This window comes from Pieris napi, chromosome 8, assembly GCF_905475465.1.
Source record: "Pieris napi chromosome 8, ilPieNapi1.2, whole genome shotgun sequence".
Classification (NCBI taxonomy): domain Eukaryota; kingdom Metazoa; phylum Arthropoda; class Insecta; order Lepidoptera; family Pieridae; genus Pieris; species Pieris napi.
Window position 1 is genome coordinate 11,217,348 of NC_062241.1, and position 23,205 is coordinate 11,240,552.

The 23,205-nt window shown below is 29.8% G+C and overlaps 2 protein-coding genes and 2 long non-coding RNA genes across 9 annotated transcripts in view; 1 reads left to right on the top strand and 3 right to left on the bottom strand.

Moving 5' to 3' along the window:
* Positions 1 to 1,697, bottom strand: part of LOC125051635 (pyruvate carboxylase, mitochondrial) — a 34,496-nt gene extending 32,799 nt beyond the window's left edge. For 3 of the 4 annotated variants that reach the window (XM_047652111.1, XM_047652107.1, XM_047652110.1), the window contains exon 1: positions 248 to 369. The gene's annotated coding sequence lies outside the window, so the exon portion shown is untranslated. Of the gene's footprint in view, positions 1 to 247; positions 370 to 1,549 lie in introns of those variants that run through there. The other variant, XM_047652108.1, reaches the window with a different exon arrangement.
* A 6,194-nt stretch (positions 1,698 to 7,891) lies between these two features.
* LOC125051660 lies at positions 7,892 to 8,860 on the bottom strand. The gene is made up of 2 exons (XR_007117317.1): positions 8,675 to 8,860; positions 7,892 to 8,523 (listed from the first exon to the last, which is right to left on the bottom strand). It is a non-coding gene; the product is annotated as an uncharacterized LOC125051660 (long non-coding RNA).
* A 1,424-nt stretch (positions 8,861 to 10,284) lies between these two features.
* LOC125051662 lies at positions 10,285 to 11,408 on the bottom strand. The gene is made up of 2 exons (XR_007117319.1): positions 11,075 to 11,408; positions 10,285 to 10,916 (listed from the first exon to the last, which is right to left on the bottom strand). It is a non-coding gene; the product is annotated as an uncharacterized LOC125051662 (long non-coding RNA).
* On the top strand, positions 11,407 to 15,516 carry LOC125051648 (zinc finger protein OZF-like). Of its 3 annotated transcripts, none has more exons than XM_047652138.1 (6): positions 11,407 to 11,518; positions 11,673 to 11,870; positions 11,989 to 12,817; positions 13,077 to 13,230; positions 14,183 to 14,329; positions 15,278 to 15,516. In XM_047652138.1, the coding sequence occupies exons 2-6, from the start codon at positions 11,733 to 11,735 to the stop codon at positions 15,435 to 15,437; spliced, it is 1,428 nt and encodes a 475-aa protein (XP_047508094.1). In that variant the 5' UTR covers positions 11,407 to 11,518; positions 11,673 to 11,732; the 3' UTR covers positions 15,438 to 15,516. The 3 variants fall into 3 exon arrangements, with proteins under 3 accessions (XP_047508094.1, XP_047508091.1, XP_047508092.1); XM_047652136.1 differs by having other exon boundaries at positions 11,418 to 11,576; XM_047652135.1 differs by having other exon boundaries at positions 11,407 to 11,870.
* Positions 15,517 to 23,205: the final 7,689 nt, after the last annotated feature.

The following is a 23,205-nucleotide window of genomic DNA, read 5'->3' on the forward strand; positions in this document are numbered from 1 at the left end:
CATTGTATAAGCTATTATCAAACCCATAAAAAATATGGCATTATATATTCTTAGCTTATCATATTAAAACCCCAACAAGATATTGCAGTTGAACTCAGAAACAATAAGAATTAAGAATTTATATTATATTCACACTGCATCCAATTAATGGCTATATTCATTACCTATGAATTAACAGTCTTGATAAGAGCAAGATCAGTTTGACTTCTGAACAAAGGTCATATAAATGTAAATTTACATTATTTACCTTTGAAATCACACACACAACTGCACGCAACCACTACCAACAAGAAACTGACGTAAATTTGTGTTCAAAGCATGTCATAATGACCTCTAAGTAAGCTTATCAACAACTTACGCTCAGTTGTTACTTGTTTCACATTAACCAGAATTATCAATGAAAACTGTTCATAATATTTTGTATAAATATATAAAATAATTCATAAAAATACCGGTCAATATGTAGGAACAAATAAGAACTATAAAACAAGTACTAATTTGGCTAGATTTGGAAGATATGTTTTGTATCTAACTATTGTTGTGTGTTCAAATTTATAATCTACATATTAGTATATACAATGTTTCTTGACTAAAGCAAGTTTAAAAAATAGTAAATTTAGTAAACCATTACATTAAATGTCTGTAACCAATATACGTAAGTATGTTTTTGTGTAAAGAACCCGTACAGTCAAATATTGGCATGAATAAGGGTATTCCAAGGTGGGGTCACTGTTTGCATAAAGATAATGTCTCTATGAATCAGAAACTATTTCATTACCAGCGTAAAAGATGTAAGTTTTTTATAATAAAAAATTGCATTACTATTAGAATTGTTGTTTCATTTTGACAATTGTTTAGTGTCAATAAATATTAGTTTTATTAACCTCTATACATAATTCTACACTTATCTATGAGACTGAACTTTGTAGGTATGGGGAAGTGGCTCATAGTGGTAATTGTATAATATGCTGAGATCCCCTACAAATATTTTAATAGTTGTTATTTATTTATGTGTTTATTTTAATAGGGTACATTGATATTTTAGTGTTAATTATTACATTATTTTCATATGTCTGATCACATAACAACCACAAATATACACATTCCAAAGTTTTAGATAATACCATTTAATACTTAAACTTAGGACAATACATTATATATTGGCATGGTAAAGAGTGTAGGTAAGATTCTCATAAGAATCAAGCAAAATATAGTTTAAGAATAAGAAATATCATAAAAGCTAAATTCAAATCTCAAAGTACAATAAGCCTTAAACATTAAAGAAAAAATAAAGACATTATGTGCTATACGTAGTTACAAATATTAACATTGTAACTAATTCAAGGTGATTAAAATAATATAGCACACTTACGTAATATTTTTAATCGTAAATAGCAATAATTATGACCTAAATACATTTGAGTTATTATTAAACAAAAATAAAATAATATATACCGTTGCGCATTTTCATTTTATTTTCAGAAATCTTGCTAATAATTTTATTTAAAATAACATTATATTATCATAAACTTAACCTATGAATACTTACCAAAATTAATTATTTTGGCTCCTAATAAAACTCGTTTTCGATTTTTTTAACGTAAGTGAAGAAACAAAACAAATACGTTTGAAATTAGGCAAAAAGTTAACTTCAAAGTTCAAGCTGTCTTCAACAACTCAAGGAAAACTAAAAAAATGTTAACCACAGACAATAAAAGACAACAACTAAATATCGCACTGGCATTACCATTTGTATTTGAAGTATGTATATTTAGATTTTATATTTATTATTCGCGTATATAGGATACAAAACAATATTAAATTCAAATGGTCAATTTGCATAATATTGGCATAAATAGATTATATACTTAATAATACTAGGAAATATATTTACAGTGATACATTTGAGAAAGAAAGAAAGTAATAGAAAGAGCCGTTAGGGCTTAAACCGATACTTAGCAATGATATTTATTCTACTTGTAACTTTTATTTCCTTTTTAAATCAATATTCACTTGGGCATCATCATAACCCATATACATAAGAAATTAAACACAGTTAAAAATAAGTAAAGAAGGGTTTGACAATATTTTTTTTATAATTAAAAATATTAATTATCTAAATATATATAAATGAAATCCGTTTTCCGTTGTCACGACATAACATGAAAACGGCTTGACCGATTTGTCTGATTTTTTTATATAATATTCCTTGAAGTACGAGGATGGTTCTTACGGAGGAAAAAATAAAAAAAATTGAGTGAAAAAGTCTAAAAACAACACTTTTCTATATTCCCATACAAAATATTCGTAATAATACTTAAAAGTCAATTTGAACTTTAATACCATAACATAAAGTTCAAGTGTTAGTGGAGGGGTTCCGGGAAGGTAAACTTTTATTTTTTGACATAATGTATTTGTTGTCTTATCAACTTTTTTTTTATCTTACTAGCTAGACCGGTGTACCGAATAGCAGAATAAGTATTTAAAAAAAATAAAGAGTCGTCAGTCGACTGTTAGGCGGTACGATGTTCGCCAGGCCAGCTAGTAATTAATAAAAATTCTTCTTAATACCACAATTGGTCTGAGTAAATTATAAAATAACAGAGAACACATAAATCCGCGTATCCTTTTCTCGACGATATAAATATATTAAATATTTATATTCGTAACAATTATTATAATCAGCTGGCCTGTGAGGGATTTAATTCATCTAAGTAAAACTTTTTTCTCTCTTTTGAACTGTCTCTGTATCTGTGTTTCATTATTGTGAAGTCTACGTATAGTGCTTTTCATGAAAGAAGTCCCGCGGTGATTTTTGGAACTAAATTTGACAGGTCGGCAATGTTGTCATTCGTCGATGTTATCAAGTTCGTTTGTTGTGGTAGATTTTTGTGAATTTTTAACTAGCTTAGTGCATTTTAAAGATTGATTACAATGCCAAAAGTTGTAAAAAGTTCGGCTTGAAAAAGTTTTAATACCACTAAACAATGTTCGGAAGAGAATTGCCGCCATAACAGGTACTTTTTAGAGTTGTCATTTAATAATTTTTTGCTGTATTGATGGGACTTTTATGATATAAATTCGTTTTTACGACAAAATTGAATAAATACATAACGTGATGAAACTAGGTAACTGAAATTAAAACATATATTACATAAGCATTATAAACTTAAAGTTAGTATTATTTTTAATTGTTCGTAATTTAATTGCAGGTGTGTCAGAGAAAACTGTATCAAGAATTACAAACGAAGGTATAACAGCGGCGTGTACTTCGAAAAAAATTGTAACTCAACAATAATGCAATAAAACTCTGAATAAAAAATTTTATTGCTTTTCTTAACCCTATTTTCTCATCTTTTCCCTGTAAGTAGGTAGAACACCGCTAATATAAGTAAATAAAAATATACTTTTTACATAAACTGTTTCATCGAAGTCTGCAGAAAATAATATTTTTTGATATATTACATCTGCTAAATGTAAATAAAATAGGTAAATTTTTTACTAATAAATGGCAACATTACGTCATGCGATTGCAGCGCCGCGTCTGGGGGACTTCTTTCATGAAAAGGACTATAGTCTAGATACCAGCTGGGGGTCTAGCCAAGATGGCTTAACAGTAGTGTATGTAGAAAGTCGAAAACTAAATTTGTATGAAAATGACAGCTCGTGTCGACAGTCGGTAGCCTAGGCCCTAAAGGCGTGAGTCGGGATACAATAAGCGACGCCATGACAATTGACAGTGCTACGAAAAGACACACATTAACGCTTACGCTATTCGGTAGCCAACGGCCAATTAATGTTTCGGCAGTGTAGAAAAAATGGCGTTTCTCCGCCATGTTTTAGCGTGATCTCAAAAGCTGCTGTTTGCAAGAATTCAGTACAACTATTGCCATCTTTAATGACTACCGTTTTAAAAACATCTCATATTTTGGACGTTTTAAACGAAATGGTTTTAATTTTTTATCTGTCTTTTTTTAACGTTCTCGTGTAATTATAATAATTTAAACTAGACTTCATATTTTTAAGTTAAGAGTTTTAGTTTTTCTATGAATCAATGCGAGGATAACATAATAGACACAGATAAATATGAAAATATCAAGAAAATCAGCAAATTAGTAGAGGTAAATCCTAGTTATATTGGATATCTCTTATTGATATTTATATTGCATGTAAGTTGTTGTTTAATTTAAAAAATACATATACCATTTAATATTGCATATATTATGTAATCACAAAGTAAAATTATTGTACATTTTATTTGTATATTTCAGATGATAAAGCAGTCACTAATGAACATAATTAGAAGTTCTAAATATATTTTATTGTAATTATAATAGAAGCTAATGATATAATATTGATTATATTAATCAAATAAAGTGGATTTATACTTCATAAACTTTGGAAATATAAAATCTAGTGAGCATTACTAAGGAATGGTAAGTAGATATTTTCTTTAATTATTTACTAAGTTAATATACTAGAGGAGTTATTATAATATTGTTAATGAATGAGAAGTTTGAATTCAAGTCCTTTGGGAGTTACTGACATTGTTTGGTTATTAAGAACTTTAATTGACAATAAGCAGCAGTGACAAATTAAGTATATTTTTAAGTTTAGAATTAAGTAAAGAGTTTTAATACTAAAGTTACCTATTGAACAAACCTTGGACCGATCTTACAGTTTAGTTTGTCAGTTTTCTATTTGATCAAACTACTAACTAAAATATTTTCTTTTCAGAAAAAGAGAAGCTATGGAGTATGAAATAATGGTTGGTTAAGTAACATTACCTCAAGAACAGGAAACAGTAACTGAAACTATGTTCTTCTACATTTAATCTTAATAAGTTCAGCAGTTTGAATGTTAATGAGACATTATCATAAACAAACTGCATTTGTAGATTTTGGGAAGAATTATATCTTTACAATAACTATTATTATTTACAATTGTTGTGTTAAGGAAACAATCACTATTTTTTTAATCGCCCAGGATGTATTCATAGTAACTGTAGGTATCATAGTAATTTTATGAAATCATCACAACATCTAACATTAGGTTTTATGAATTGAACAATTTTTTGTATATAACAGCACACAAACAAGATATTGACATTGCTGCAAACTAACACTTACATTTATTAGTTAATTATCTACATATATAAATATGAATACATCTACATTAGGTAGTAATGCATTTAATTTGATGCACCTGTGTGTGTTCTGTTTTGTTTAATAAGTTGTTACTTATGCTTATTTTTCTATGTAGACTGCATTATGTTAAGGAAGATATTTGGTGCCTTATTTTAATAAAAAATAACCATAACTGAAACATTTTTATTTTGCTACCTGTTTGTTTAATATTCCTAACTATTAGTAGGTACGGGTCATTCATATATGCATTATCTGTATATTCTTGTAAAATAAACTAATATTGTGAACCACTTTATTGACTTTTCCTACTAAAGAAAGGTAAATTACCAATAATAAAACTGACAAATACATAACATACAATGTTTATTCATTTCTTACTTAAACAGATTTTGCATTTACATATTCACTAGTAGCAAATCACTGATATAACCAAAAGTTAATTGACATAATAAATATTAACTTAAAATAAGCATCAAACTTAAATTTATTTCTAAGATGTTGGAGCATCAATATGGAGTCAAAGGTTGATTAAGGGTTATAATTTAAGACTAAGTTTCTATTTTATAATTTTAATTAATCCCTCTTTTTTATAAATATATTATAAACAATCAACCTTTATGACTCTAACTTAAACTGAAATTGTTTGATGGACATAAACAGAGATAATTCCAACTAGTAGCAAATCACTAATAAAATCTACACTTATATAAAAATCTGCTTTCAAATTGACATTAAAAATGTTCAAGCACAAACACCAAACCTAATTAAAGCTTAAATCAAACTCTAATTTCTTATTTCAGTGTTCACACTAGTCTACGTTTTTTTTCTATTGTTTTTTAATTCCTTGGACTTTATCAACTTCTAGTCAACCTTATTTTCACTCTTTATTTATCAATCCAAAGTACTATTTCTATTGTTTCTTCTAAGCGGTAACAAAATATGTTGCTTCTTCATTTTGCAGATTAGTTGTGAGGTCAAATCCTAAAAATATCAAAGTATGAGTACTACTAATTATTATTATATATCGCGATTTTGCAATTTCAAAATATTGTATTTATTTGTAGCCTTAAATTTCTGAGAAAACATGAAGCAAAACAATTAAATTAAACATGCAATTAAAATTCATATATTCACTTTGCACCTTCCGTAAATTCCACTTAAATCGAAAATTGTTCCAACCTTGCTGACATTCTAATGTCCCTTTTGCAGCTTCCAATTGCAAATTTACAAAAATATTGTAAAGCTTTAACTTCTATTTGTTTATAAAAGTGACATTAGGAATACATTAAATCCAGAGACAATATGACGGAATAAGGTGCTACGAACAGCAGCTCGCATCTACGCTGTCGACTTTGCGGTAATGTATCGACATGCCTCTTGGCTACGAACGAAGCGTTTTCGACAGTACAATTACGCAAAAGCGGTAGTGTATGTAGAATACTTTTCGACACCAATATGGCTAGACCCCCAGTACAACTATTGCCATCTTTAATGACTACCGTTTTAAAAACATCTCATATTTTGGACGTTTTAACGAAATGGTTTTAATTTGTTATCTGTCTTTTTTTAACGATCTCGTGTAATTATAATAATTTAAACTAGAGTGAATATTTTTAAGTTAAGAGTTTTATTTTTCTATGAATCAATGCGAGGATAACATAATAGACACAGATAAATATGAAAATATCAAGAAAATTAGCAAATTAGTAGAGGTAAATCCTGTTTATATTGGATATCTTTTATTGATATTTAAATTGCATGTAAGTTTATAAAATTGTTCTTTAGTTTGAAAAATACCTATACCATTTAATATTGCTTATATTATGTAATCACAAAGTAAAATGATTGTACATTTTATTTATATTTCAGATGAGAAAGCAGTCACTAATGAACATAATTAGAAGTTCTAAATATATTTTATTGTAATTATAATAGAAGCTAATGATATAATATTGATTTAAATTAATCAAATAAAGTGGATTTATACTTCTTGAACTTTGGAAATATAAAATCTAGTGAGCAATACTAAGTAATGGTAAGCAGATATTTTCTTTAATTATTTACAAATGTTAATATACTAGAGAAGTTATTATAATATTGTTAATGAATGAGAAGTTTGAATTCAAGTCCCTTGGGAGTTACTGACATTGTTTGGTTATTAAAAACTTTAATTGACAATAAGCAGCAAAGTGACAAATTAAGTATATTTTTAAGTTTAGAATTAAGTAAAGTTTTAATATTAAAGTTACCTATTGAACAAACCTTGGACTGATCTTACAGTTTAGTTTGTCAGTTTTCTATTTGATCAAAGTACTAACTAAAATATTTTATTTTCAGAAAAAGAGAAGCTAATAAGACAACTAAAAATATAAAAAAAACACAAATGGACAAGATTTATAATTAATTTAAGTGTTATATTATGTACCTGAAAATGAATTTGATAATGGGGAATGAAGCATTTTATGAATAATGTAAAAAATAAGACAAGTGGAGTATGAAATAATGCAGACTGCATTATGTTAAGGAAGATATTTGGTGCCTTATTTTAATAAAAAATAACCATAACTGAATCATTTTTATTTTGCTACCTGTTTGTTTAATATTCCTAACTATTAGTAGGTACGGGTCATTCATATATGCATTATTTGTATATTCTTGTAAAATAAACTAATATTGTGAACCACTTTAATGGCTTTTCCTACTAAAGAAGACATAGGTAAATTGCCAAAAATAAAACTGACAAATACATAACATACAATGTTTATTCATTTCTTACTTAAACAGATTTTGCATTTACATATTAACTAGTAGGAAATCACTGATATAACCAAAAGTTAATTGACATAAATATTAACTTAAAATCAGCATCAAACTTAAATTTATATCTAAGATGTTGGAACATCAATATGGAATCAAAGGTTCATTAAGGGTTTTAATGTCATACCAGACTAAGTTTCTATTTTATAATTTTTATTAATCCCTCTTTTCAATTCTCACTTTCTAAAAGTATAAATTTATTATAAACTATCAACCTTTATGACTCCAACTTAAACTGAAATTGTTTGTTGGACATAAACAGATAATTCCAACTAGTAGCAAATCACTTATATACAAAACTGCTTTCAAATTGATATTAAAAATGTTCAAGCACAAACACCAAACCTAATTAAAGCTTAAATCAAACTCTAATTTCAGTGTTCACACTAGTCTACGTTTTTTTTCTATTGTTTTTTAATTCCTTGGACTTTATCAACTTCTAGTCAACATTTTTTTTACTCTTTATTTATCAATCCACAGTACTATTTCTATTGTTTCTTCTAACCGGTAACAAAATATGTTGCTTCTTCATTTTGTAGATTAGTTGTGAGATCAAATCCTAAAAATATCAAAGTATGAGTACTACTAATTATTATATATCGCGATTATGCAATTTCAAAATATTGTATTTATTTGTAGCCTTAAATTTCTGACAAAACATGAAACAAACCATAATTAATTTAAACATGCAATTAAATTCATATATTCACTTTGCACCTTCCGTAAATTCCACTTAAATCGAAAATTGTTCCGACCTTGCTGACATTCTAATGTCCCTTTTGCAGCTTCCAATTGCAAATTTACAATAATATTGTAAAGTTTTAACTTTTATTTGTTTATAAAAGTGACATTAGGAATACATTTAATCCAGAGACAATATGACGGAATAAGGTGCTACGAACAGCAGCTCGCATCTACGCTGTCGACTTTGCGGTAATGTATCGACATGCCTCTTGGCTACGAACGAAGCGTTTTCGACAGTACAATTACGCAAAAGCGGTAGTGTATGTAGAATACTTTTCGACACCAATATGGCTAGACCCCCAGTACAACTATTGCCATCTTTAATGACTACCGTTTTAAAAACATCTCATATTTTGGACGTTTTAACGAAATGGTTTTAATTTGTTATCTGTCTTTTTTTAACGATCTCGTGTAATTATAATAATTTAAACTAGAGTGAATATTTTTAAGTTAAGAGTTTTATTTTTCTATGAATCAATGCGAGGATAACATAATAGACACAGATAAATATGAAAATATCAAGAAAATTAGCAAATTAGTAGAGGTAAATCCTGTTTATATTGGATATCTTTTATTGATATTTAAATTGCATGTAAGTTTATAAAATTGTTCTTTAGTTTGAAAAATACCTATACCATTTAATATTGCTTATATTATGTAATCACAAAGTAAAATGATTGTACATTTTATTTATATTTCAGATGAGAAAGCAGTCACTAATGAACATAATTAGAAGTTCTAAATATATTTTATTGTAATTATAATAGAAGCTAATGATATAATATTGATTTAAATTAATCAAATAAAGTGGATTTATACTTCTTGAACTTTGGAAATATAAAATCTAGTGAGCAATACTAAGTAATGGTAAGCAGATATTTTCTTTAATTATTTACAAATGTTAATATACTAGAGAAGTTATTATAATATTGTTAATGAATGAGAAGTTTGAATTCAAGTCCCTTGGGAGTTACTGACATTGTTTGGTTATTAAAAACTTTAATTGACAATAAGCAGCAAAGTGACAAATTAAGTATATTTTTAAGTTTAGAATTAAGTAAAGTTTTAATATTAAAGTTACCTATTGAACAAACCTTGGACTGATCTTACAGTTTAGTTTGTCAGTTTTCTATTTGATCAAAGTACTAACTAAAATATTTTATTTTCAGAAAAAGAGAAGCTAATAAGACAACTAAAAATATAAAAAAAACACAAATGGACAAGATTTATAATTAATTTAAGTGTTATATTATGTACCTGAAAATGAATTTGATAATGGGGAATGAAGCATTTTATGAATAATGTAAAAAATAAGACAAGTGGAGTATGAAATAATGCAGACTGCATTATGTTAAGGAAGATATTTGGTGCCTTATTTTAATAAAAAATAACCATAACTGAATCATTTTTATTTTGCTACCTGTTTGTTTAATATTCCTAACTATTAGTAGGTACGGGTCATTCATATATGCATTATTTGTATATTCTTGTAAAATAAACTAATATTGTGAACCACTTTAATGGCTTTTCCTACTAAAGAAGACATAGGTAAATTGCCAAAAATAAAACTGACAAATACATAACATACAATGTTTATTCATTTCTTACTTAAACAGATTTTGCATTTACATATTAACTAGTAGGAAATCACTGATATAACCAAAAGTTAATTGACATAAATATTAACTTAAAATCAGCATCAAACTTAAATTTATATCTAAGATGTTGGAACATCAATATGGAATCAAAGGTTCATTAAGGGTTTTAATGTCATACCAGACTAAGTTTCTATTTTATAATTTTTATTAATCCCTCTTTTCAATTCTCACTTTCTAAAAGTATAAATTTATTATAAACTATCAACCTTTATGACTCCAACTTAAACTGAAATTGTTTGTTGGACATAAACAGATAATTCCAACTAGTAGCAAATCACTTATATACAAAACTGCTTTCAAATTGATATTAAAAATGTTCAAGCACAAACACCAAACCTAATTAAAGCTTAAATCAAACTCTAATTTCAGTGTTCACACTAGTCTACGTTTTTTTTCTATTGTTTTTTAATTCCTTGGACTTTATCAACTTCTAGTCAACATTTTTTTTACTCTTTATTTATCAATCCACAGTACTATTTCTATTGTTTCTTCTAACCGGTAACAAAATATGTTGCTTCTTCATTTTGTAGATTAGTTGTGAGATCAAATCCTAAAAATATCAAAGTATGAGTACTACTAATTATTATATATCGCGATTATGCAATTTCAAAATATTGTATTTATTTGTAGCCTTAAATTTCTGACAAAACATGAAACAAACCATAATTAATTTAAACATGCAATTAAATTCATATATTCACTTTGCACCTTCCGTAAATTCCACTTAAATCGAAAATTGTTCCGACCTTGCTGACATTCTAATGTCCCTTTTGCAGCTTCCAATTGCAAATTTACAATAATATTGTAAAGTTTTAACTTTTATTTGTTTATAAAAGTGACATTAGGAATACATTTAATCCAGAGACAATATGACGGAATAAGGTGCTACGAACAGCAGCTCGCATCTACGCTGTCGACTTTGCGGTAATGTATCGACATGCCTCTTGGCTACGAACGAAGCGTTTTCGACAGTACAATTACGCAAAAGCGGTAGTGTATGTAGAATACTTTTCGACACCAATATGGCTAGACCCCCAGGCGGCAGGCCATAAGGCATAAACTCAAAAAAAAAAGTGATCCGTAAATCCGTAATTATTCTGTGCAGTCAACAACAATAGCAACAACATAATATAATCAACAACTTGATAATATGTAACCATTACCAACGATGTAGTGAAGCAATATTTTTATCGTTACATAGACTCCATTAGTAAATATCTAATACATACTAGTTGTTAACACAAAAATTTTGTTTAAAACAAACAAGATTTAAAGTTATAACCTTAAACCCATTTAATTTATATAGGTTCTGATTTCTGAATGAATGTTACTGAATTACTCTTGAGGAGCATACCTATTTTCTTCAATGGAAAACAATTTGATAACACCAAATAATTACGTTGATTGCTGTCGTACGTGCTTAAAAAGAAATCCTAGCAACATGTTTGATATATTTGACGAACAAGATTTGGTCAATATATTGACGTCGTGCACTTCAATACAGGTAAATTACTTTATTGCTTGGTTATTTTTAGTGATAATCTTTGTATTTTTGGTTACTAAGTTTATAAACTGACTGTTGTTGTCTAACTCGGTAAAATATTATTTATTTCTCTTTCCAGATCCAAAAAGAAGATTTATTACCAAAGAAAATGTGTGAGTCTTGCTATGAGTGTCTAGTAACCTTTTATAAATTCAAAAAGCTCGCTGAAGACATAGATCACCAGTTCAAAAATATGGCTGTTAATAAACACTTAATTGTACAAGAAAGGCCAGACTTAAATTCTAAACAAGTATTGCCAGATAGTGTTGCTGAAAATATAAATATTTGCACTGAGACAACTCGAGTAAAATGTGATGTTTGTAATAAAGAATTTAAGAGCAAATCTAAATTGGAACAACATATAAAGGAGCATTCACCATCAGACTGTAATATCAATCAGGCAAAGTTGTATAATAATCCGATCAGACAGAGGATAGAGCAAAATCTACTATGTAATGTATGTAATATAGCATTTAAATCTATAAACTCACTATCAGCACATAAACGTAAGCATACAGAGAGAGGGCGTATTTTGTCTTGTTTCAAATGTGGTAAAGTTTTTAAAAAAGTAAGTCATTTGAAACGTCATGAGCTAATACATAATGATAACCACCCTTATAAGTGTTTTCTATGCTCCAAAACATTTCCCTTAGAAAGTCGCTATATGGAACATATAAACGAACATAACGGAATTAAAACCCACACATGTGTGTTATGTGCAAAGGCATTCACACATTTGTCAACATTAAGAACTCATTTGAATATCCATATGAAGAAGACACTGAATCTATGCCCAACATGTGGAAAGACCTTTGTAAGTAGTACTAATTTGAGCCAGCACATGAAACGGCATAATGGGTTGAAGACTTTTGTATGTACCTTGTGTGCTAAGCAGTTTGTTACTAATGGTATGTATTAGTATTGTGTTAGTACATTACATTAAAAAACAATTATATTAGATGTTACAACATTACAATATTATACTAAATGTATTTTGAACAAAGCTTTGCTAAACTTGTTGATCATTTTGAAAATCTTTTTCTGGTTCTATTTGGTTCAAATCGAAATCTGCTTAGAGGCTAGCCTTAAACTGTTCATAGATGGATGAGTCTTTGCTATTCTCCACTGTGTAGATAGTATTAACAAACAAAAAAATGTTACTTTCAGGAGAACTAAAATCCCATATGAAAACTCATTCTGGAGAACCCGAGTGTGCTTGCGATCAATGTGGAGTCACATTTACTAAGAAGAGTTCTTTAAACAAACATAAACTCCGACATCTTGGTATAAGACCCTATAAGTGTGAAACATGTCCAAAGAAGTAAGTTTAAATCTATTTTTTATTTAACAATTAACCCATGTTAAAGCTCATATTCTTGTTGTGGCTAGACACTATTTTTTTAAACCTGCAATGTTTCATTTGTATTTTTCCTAGTCTTCTTTGGCCTAAGTGCCAAACCAAGATTCAAGCAACCATCTTTAAGCATTATTTACAATCAGCTCTGGCGAACGGTTCAGAAAGCATTTTAAAAACAGACTGTACTCCTTCAAAAGCTGGAAATGCATCTTAAAAAATAGGTGTTCATGGGCTGCAACTGCAGTTGCTGGCTGTACTATAGGCTTGTATCCCCTTTGTCTTATCAAAAGATCCCTCGCAGTGCCATTGCTTATGATAGCTGAGTATAAATACCCACTGACGACGATATTGCAATAGGAAGTATTTAGGGCAATATTTTGACGCCCAATATTTGAGCAGTGTTGGCCAAGTGGATTTAACGTGTGTGTCTCATCCCTGTGGTCGTAGGTTCGATCCCCGGTTGTGCACCAATGGACTTTCTTTCCATGTGCGCATTTAACATATTATAGCTAGCTCTGAATTGATTCTCTCTGAATGATTGTATTGGTTCTCTTTCCGCGCAGACTCTCTATTTTCAGTTTAATTCCCTTATAAATTATAATAAAAAAATTAAGATTAGTTATTGTTACCATGTAATCGAAGTTATTACAATGTATAAAAACAGTATTTATGCATTGTGTATGATCTTATGTGCCATCAAAGTAATTATCATTAATATCAAGAATTATCATCTCCATTTTTATTGCCTTCGTGGCTTAATGGTGGCATATGTTTATTCTCAGCTAATGCTAAGGTTAAACTAATCATACCTAGACTTATTGCCATCATCTGTATACTGTGAGTTTAAGCGTCAAATTGTACAGCCTGTTTTACATTTAAACAAAATTTATAAGCAATATTTTAATCATTATTACAGGTTCACAAGTAATGGAGGTCTTAAGCGACACCTCCGAATACATACAGGCGAAAAACCATACAGATGTGAAATATGTAATAAAGCATATACACAGAGCAACGATCTCGTAAAACATACGAGAGCGCATCTTGGAGAGAAATTGTATAAGTAAGTTTTGTTTTAGCACGAATAACACGTATTTTTTTTACATTTATTTATTATTTTGTTATCTGTATATAGACGAATAATTTTTTTAACAAATATCGAATTGTAATTGATCATCTTATACACTAAACTATGAAACCATAGAGTTTGTCAATGGTCCAAATGATATTGTCTGTCTAATTTATCTGGGGTAGTTCTAACTTCTAGTAATTTTAAACGTCAAACAACAACAAGTCTGAATGTTAAACAAATTGAGAGCTTTGAGATTAATGTTGTACCTATATATAAAGCTGTTACAATTTATGTAGTATATAATATATTCTAATTTGTTCCATGAGTGTTTATTTGCTAAGACAGAGTAAATATTATTATTACCCTTTATGTTTTTCTGCATTACATTAAAATTGGCATACCTATTAATCATATTGTATGCAGTTAGAAATATTAACCATTATTATTTAACCTCTCGTGCTTGAAATATGAGCTCATTTAGCCAAAGCGTATATCCTGCGTGGCTACCCTTTAAAATTAATTTAAGGTTACGTGGTACGAACATTTTATGCCGGTATCGTTTTTGAACTGGTATGGTATGTCTACTGTAGCTGTTATTATATGAAAGGGTTGGTTTTATTACAAAGTGATCAAAATGTAATGACATACATACAAAAATGGTGTGTTATGTACCTTTCTATGTGCGCATTTAACATTTGCTCGAACGGTGAAGGTAAACATCGTGAGGAAACCGAAATGTCTTAGACTCAAAAACGGCGGCGTGTGTCAGCCACTGGAGGCTGATCACCTACTTACCTATTAGATTTAAAAATTATCATGAAACAGATTCAGAAATCTGAGGCCAAGACCTAAAGAGGTTGTAGCGCCACTGATTTATTTATTTTTATTCTACCCGTTTTCCCCCTGTTCTTTAAAAATTGATATATAATTTTTTTTCAGATGTTCGCACTGTCCAGAAATCTTTCGCCTACAAACAGAACTACGGCGCCACACATCTCAACATTTAAATCAGATTCAATCAAGCTATTTATACAAAGACATGGAAGAGCGTTTAATAACTGAAATAAATAAAAATGTAGATAGAAGTATAGAAAGTTGAATTATTAAAAAATATATTGCAACATTGATACCAGTTTGTTACTTTTAAGTATTATGTTTAATAAAATTTTATTTGTCAAAATATGTTTCATTTTTATAAGAAATACTAGCAGACTCGGCCAAGCGTTGCTGTGGCTAAGGTTTTTGTTATACATAGTAGTAAACTATTCAAGGGAAACGGTAGAAGAACACCTGTCATGGGCACAACCATGCTTTTTTGGTGGTTATGCCAGTAAATTGTAGCTTATGTGAAACGTTGGTACTTTCGACACAGCGTCATCTGTTAGAATTGTGACTGTCAAATAATATACAAATAATTTGCAATAAAATAATATTATAAAATAATATCGGGTATAAATTAAGATGTAAGCTATCCTATCTTTTAAGTTAGATCAAACCATACACGGTGTGCATATTGGATTGAAATCGGTTAAGTAGTTTAGGAGTCCATAGCGGACAAACAACGTGACCCGTAATTTATATATATTAAGATATGAAATTATTCTTGTCACAGAGAATAGCATTGGTTTAAGGTACAATAAACGCAACAGAGGAAGACAGTCAAGGTGGATAGATGAAGGAACCAGCAGGTACATGGCATAGCACAGTGCAGACTGAAATGGCGGGATTTGGAAGAGGCCTTTGCCAAAAAAGGGGCACACATATATCTAGGCATGATATTATAGAATGATAATTGTAAATTATGTGAAATATAAGGCGGCATAAGAATATTTTTGAATTTGGTTAAAGTTAAAAAGATACTATTATATTTAATTATAATAACATTATTTATGTTGTGTAAAAGCTAAGTCGAAATCACCTTGCTTTGCTTGCGTATGAAATAAAACCAAACATAAATGATTCTGTTAAAGTAAGAACAACTTACATTTTATAAATATACCTTTCGCCGAAGGGGACTTACCCGTAAAATTTAATTCAATGAGATTCATAGTAAAATATAACAAATAAGCTTAAGCACCAAAACCCCTTAAATTACTATATTTAAGGTTAAACCAAATCACCAGGTATACAACTATATGCGTACACCACGATTCCTACATACTCGTATATCAGTTTAATAGAATATTAAGGAAACAAACGTGTCCATACTGAGACGGTTACAGATAATAATCGTCTTTCGACACTTTGTTACCAACCATTCCTGAGTTGGACTAGTGATCCAGAAAGTTTAGAAAAACTTAAGTGACTGGCAGAGTGGAGGCGACCAGACTTGAAGACCGAATCCCTACTGGTTGGACCGAACCGAGGAGCTAGGCGCAGGCGCGACCTTCAGCATTTCTGAAGGTCGTGTTAAATAATTAAAGAATATCAGTTTAATAATAGAATCCCCAATAGTAAGACAAAAAGCAATTTATTGAATCTCTCTCTTTCAATCAACTCATTGAATTGCATTCTATAAAAACATTAGACGACAAGAGTATGCTTCTTTAAAACTTTTTCTAACGAAAGCGTGTACATATTAAAAATAATTTGTCACGAAAGTAAAAAGTCTAAATGGACATGCAATCTTTGGTCTTTTTGCTACCAATTTTATGAACCTTTCTAATGTTATGTAACTGCTTTGTATTGTATGAATTGTTTAGGCGCTCAGTAATTTATTCTGAATTTTTTGGTAGAAAATTGACCTACAATTTTTAAGCGTCTATTGTCTTTGTGCACTATATATTATCTCACCTGTGGTTTGTAGTTATTGTTTTCTGTCTCCATACTACAAAATGAAATTACACATTAAAGAAGTTTTATAAATAAAAAAAATTGTTGACAGTAGAGATTTGTTAATCTAATCTAATCCAATATTCATCTTAATAAATATATTATGTTATAAAGTTCTTATAAGTATAAATTTAAAAATAAAATTATCTATAATCAATTTAAAATAATATACATTGCAATAAATAACTAACCTTAACATAAACTAAAATATATTATTAAAAGGAGTCCCTTTAGGCAAGGTTCCGAAGATACTGGCAGCGTTCCGCCTTTGAAATTTGAATCGCTAGACTAATTCTTTGTCCGAGGTAGCTGCCAGATCTTTGGTCTCCTGTGATGTCGACTAACCTTTTTGATATTTCTAAAGTAATCTTAATATATGTATATATGTATCATATTTGAATATCAACAAAAACTGTCCAATTCTTTCTCGTTTTAAAGTACGTAAACTTTTTTTAATAAAGTATAATTAAATAATAAAAAAATTATTTGATCGCTTTTTTTACAAAATTTGTATTATATAATATGGCCTGTAATCATGGATATAGAACTAAAAACATAACTTTATAACGTAATATGAGATTATAAAACAATTATCACGCAAATAGCTTATTGTTCTCAACTCAACAACGAAAAATACTTTCCAGAACGATTCTTAACTAAATATTGTCCTTCATCTAACGCTTTCGTGGTTCAAGGAAAAACTTTGAACTTAATTTAAACCGACACGACTTTTAAAATATTACAAAAAAATGTATTTCTCAATTGCCTTTTTGATGAAATTTTGTTACGTCGTATTTTCTTAGATGAATTAGTGGTAAGTGCTGTCACGAGGTCAAATTTTGGGAACCCAGCTGTGTACCAATCAAACTAATTGTGACAGGTTCGAATACGTGACTACTGGATTTATCATTCTATTAGCGCAATAATAATGCTGAAATGTATTGAAAACTTAAAACCATCGTTGACATAAGTTACCAAGCACCAATCCGCACTGGATATCTTGATGGCGTCGATTGTCGCATATTATGGCCGATTTACATTATCTTAGTGTTGCGGAGAGTGCTTTAGTACAACTTGAAAGGCAAGTTCTTTAGCGTAGCGTTTGCTAAAGGAAGTAGCGTTTACATGTTTCAACTAAAGTACTATCCTAAAGCACTCTCCTAAACACTAAGATAATGTAAATCGGCCTTTACTTCTAGCTGGTTGAGACTATTTACTTTTTAATATTGGCTTCCCTTTTACGCTTATGCATCGCAAATAATGCCATAACTTTTTAGATATATTCAAACTATATTTAATTTCCATCACACCATTATAAACATATTTATAAAATATACAATATGTTATAGAGCAGTGATGACCTAGCGGTTTTAGCGTGCTTAAAGTGTTTACCAATAGTCTTTCGGACTGCGCATTCACCACTCGCTCGTACGTTGAAGGAAAATAGTGTGAGGAAACCGGCATTCTTTAAACCCATAGCAGTCGACGGCATGTGTCAGGCACAGAAGGCCGATCACCTACATGTCTCTTAAGAAAAATAAATGATCACGAAACTTTTGTAGTTTAGTAGGTAGGTTTGTAGTGCCACGGTTTTTGTATATAATATAATAAATAAATAAGGTGATGTAAACTGTAACAATGGCGTCACGATTAATGGGTTTTTTTAGAGTGTCAAATCCAGCCAGTTATTGAGTCAATCTGATTTTATAGAGGATTCCTTGCATTAACTTAAATTATATAGATAGTAGTAGAAATGTGACATGTGTTCTCATACTTTCTTAATGTATAGTAAAATATCGACTAACTATACTTGAACATATTATATATTAACTTCGTGGTTAAACATAATTAACTACGTAGACAGGCTATTTAAGCTCCTAATTGAGGAACGAAAGTCACCTTCACTTTTGTGTCGTTAGTAAAGACATCAATCACTTATCATCACCGTATATGCTCGCGTTCTTTGTCACAAATAATAGATAAGTATTAAGGAAGAGCACTATAACGAGTCTTAGAAAGTGTTTATAGGTTATATTTTGCTATCTGTATATATTTTTAGGCTACGCTTATGAATCTAAAGAATGCCCATAGATAACAAAATAAAAAAATCTATGTAAGACAAGATGGACGCACAAGACCATGATTTCGCGCGTAAAAGTATTTTGTTCTTTAAATTATTTCTATATCTAACAGCTATTTTGAAAACATAGATTTAAAAGAATGTACGTAATGATCAATAATATGTAATCTTGTGATTAAAATTAATTATTATAATTTATATTTTTTAAGTAGGGTATTTGACAATAATTATTTTTTTACTAGATATAGACTACAAAACAGTTTGTAATTTGTTATGATTTTTAAAATAAGAATTTTAATTAAAAAATCCCATCTTGGATTTAGTAGGTTGTTTACGAAATAATTCAACTAACAAAATCAAGTTTGTAATAGAAATATGGAGACGAGAAATTACATAATTTTGCGCTTGTATAAGACTTATAAGGTCAAGTCTATGCGTTGTTTCATATAGACACGATTATTGAACGATGGTAGGGAAGGAAGTGGTAGGGTTGTTAGTTTCGGTAGAGCGCGGTATGCGCACGCGCGGGTCAAATTAATTGTAATTCTTTATTGTGTTTGGATTGATTTATATGTAAGTTTAATTTATTTTATTCAGCAAAACATTGTGTAGTATTTGTTTTAATTTTTAAAACATTGAATATCAAATAAGTGACGCTTTCCAGAATTTGATATAACAATAGTTCTAAATATATGAAAAAAATTCATAATTAATAATAAATACCAACGCAGCTAATTATTTAATAATTAAATACTATTGTCTATAAATGTATGGAATTTATTGATTAATTATATTTTAATAGTTTCCAAACACTTACAGTTAGTTAAAAGACAGTAAAAAGTGCAGTGATAAAAACTCCGTTGCAATAATAACCTAGATTACTTAAAAAGCTGTTAAAAGTTTCGTAAGAGTTTCCGATAAAGTGAATTTACCAACTTAGTGGACGTTAAAAAGTACTCTTAAACTACATTATAACTTTGTATTACGATTTAAACCATATTAATTTAAAAGTTAAACTCAAAAATCGTTTATAACACAACGTACATTTATGAACGTCAAAAAAAAGAAATATACATTAAACGCTTCTAATTTTACATTTATCATTTTTACGTTCCGATAAAGGCTTAGGAAAAATCTTCCAGAGAAACTCGTGGCGATGAAAAATGAATTTCTTATCCCATTATAAGGTAATAAGAATTGCAATCAGCAAACTAAAGGTTAGTCAATAAACAATGAGCCATTTCAGACATTTCATAATCTAGACTCGATAGAAGTCTAAGTGTTAATGATTACTTTTGAACGTACCTAATATGTTCTGCATTGTTATTGCGATATATTGCTAAATCCAAACTGGCTTCATCATTAACTATTCAGAGATTTATTTTAATGATTTTGACAATTTTGCGTTAATTTTTACGCTTTCGAGATTTATTTTCCTATGGTTACATTAATACAAACCACAGCGGATTTTAATGCAACGTACCATGATTTAGATTATGTTATTCTGTAAATTAGATAAAAAAATAAATCGATTACGTTTTTATACGATAGTGTACAATATTATCAATAATACTTAATCAAATTTAAAAAATAACATTTTTTCAACCCCAGACTGGATTAAGCGTATTGCATTTTGTAAGATAGCAGTGTTGGCAAAGTGGCTTCAGCGCGCGACTTCATCCCTGAAGTCGTAGGTTCGATCATACCGTGCATAAATGAACTTTCTGTCGACGTGCGCATTTAACATTCGATCGATCTCAAAAGTCGGCGTGTGTCAGGCACAGGATCACCTACTTACGTATTAAATTGACAAATGATCATGAAACAGTTTTGAAATCTGAGATTTTATGACATTTTCCTTTGAATAATTGTAATGTAGAGGGAGGGTAAAACTTGCTGAGTTTCTTGCCCGTTCTTCTCAGAACAAGGCCTCCTGGTAGTTTTCCGAACGGATGGCGTAGTCTTGCTCTTTCGCGAATTTTGTAAACGTTTTTGACATTCATAAGCATGCGCTAAGACGCATCTAAATTGAATAAACGTATTTTGATTTTGATTTTTTTTTGAGGCCCAGACTTTAAAAGGTTGTAGCGCCACTGATTTTTATTATTGCACTTTGCAGTATACCTTCAAACATAGCATAGTCTCTAGAACCTTACTTGAGTAATTGTACTTATTTCACGACCCAACTTAAAATGTATAATCAAACAAGCTTCGTCCAGTTTATTCAGCCGTTACGGCGTATACGGCGTACGGACGCCTTAATAAATAGTCTGTACAACATAATGATTTTTCAATTTGAACCAGAGCTTGTAATTGGCGATCTGGACGTTTTTCTATGCTAGTTCGATGTATGGTGCTTAACTTTTCTTGCATTATTAATTTTAATTATCGAACGGTTCTGATTGGTCAGACAGGTAACTAAACCTATCAGTTGTTTCTTAGTTTGTGTCACATTTATTTAAGCATAGAACTGTATTTTCTAGATACTAGTATACATTGTTTTATTAGACATTTCAATAAATTAATAAGTTAGCCTGCATGACTTCAAATTATTCCCCTTATAATGGTTAATTTTTATTTACTGGCAACACTGGCTCTTACCGGCCAAGAAAAGTATGTGTCATTGTAGTGCTCTCAACATCCGTATCGTTGACGCAACCTTGGGATCGCGCGGAAGTAATTATGGGAATCGGGGTCGCTATTGGAAGTCAAAGAGTAAGGACCCAGTTTACAGTGGCGGATCTACAAATTTTCAGGGTATAGGCTGTGTAGCCTTGCCTCTACAATCCAATAATTTCGTTGAAATTGCACGTAACGTAGTTTTGGGTTCGATTTTCAAGCACAAAATTATACACGAACCATCCAGTTCGCAGTCTCCAACCAGTAGTAGGACTGACATGTATGGGTTGATAGTGGGAAGAGAGAATAGGGAAATCCATTATTTGCAATTTCGCTTTTTTCACTCATACAAAGTGTGAGCTGAGGGCACAGACTGGTTGGGGGGCGCACTAGCTGTTTTACTCTAGAATATGGAAGTTTGCTACTCCCAACTTATGACAAGTGAGTGGGGAGAGTCAAAAACCGTCATGCAGAAATATTTTTGATTTCTATGAAGTAGCAAAGAAAAATTGGGTTCCCAAATGCCGCCAAAAATCTGCCACTGCCAGTATAATATTACCGCATTCTAACAAAGAAACAAACGCTTTAACCTTATAAATATTAAGTGTATTAAATTAGCAATAAGATATATAACCAAAAAGATTTTAATAACGTACTTTTAGTAACATACTTAATAACGTACTTTTAGTAACATACTTAAAATAGTATGAATCAATACCTGTGATAGGAAACCTGTATGAAATATAAACCAGTGAGTAATATAGTGCATTTCCTGATATTTAAATGGTCGTAAGTAAAGTATTGTCTTTTAGAGACTTCCTTGTTAAAGTAAAAGTTCGTGCATCGTTGCCGCCGATTTACTAAGATAGCGCAAGATAAAATTAATTACTCGAAGGAAGTAACAAATTATAATATGAAAGAAGCTTTCAAATGTTTATTAATAAATAATTTTAACTTGCAAAACTAGCAAGTAAATGCAAAGATAGCTAGTAAATAAAAAAATAAAATGTTTTTATGCAATTGATGCTTTCCAAGGTTTTTCTCGCGATAATTCAATCATAGTGTGTATATATTAAGTTCTTACATATGAAATTGACGCTCTGTCGTACTGGCCACTTTGAACTCAAATATCTCCTCTTTGGTTTGGAATTCCAAATTAATTTTTTACTCGTGCATTTGTTTTTAGAAAACCATGATTCATTACATTTTACCGTTTTAATGTTCTTTTACGTCACTCTATTTATGAAATGGTAAACATGAAATGTCGCGTTATTAGTAGGAGTTCCACCGCGGCACCAGTGCTGCAGAAACGGCTCGAAGGATTGATGATGTGTAT

Excerpts from the sequence above, each read along its gene's own strand:
- LOC125051648 (XM_047652135.1), top strand. The coding sequence starts at position 11,733 with ATGGAAAACAATTTGATAACACCAAATAATTACGTTGATTGCTGTCGT. Across the intron at positions 12,818-13,076 it reads TAAGCAGTTTGTTACTAATG|GAGAACTAAAATCCCATATG; the intron begins GTATGTATTAGT and ends TGTTACTTTCAG. Across the intron at positions 14,330-15,277 it reads CTTGGAGAGAAATTGTATAA|ATGTTCGCACTGTCCAGAAA; the intron begins GTAAGTTTTGTT and ends ATTTTTTTTCAG.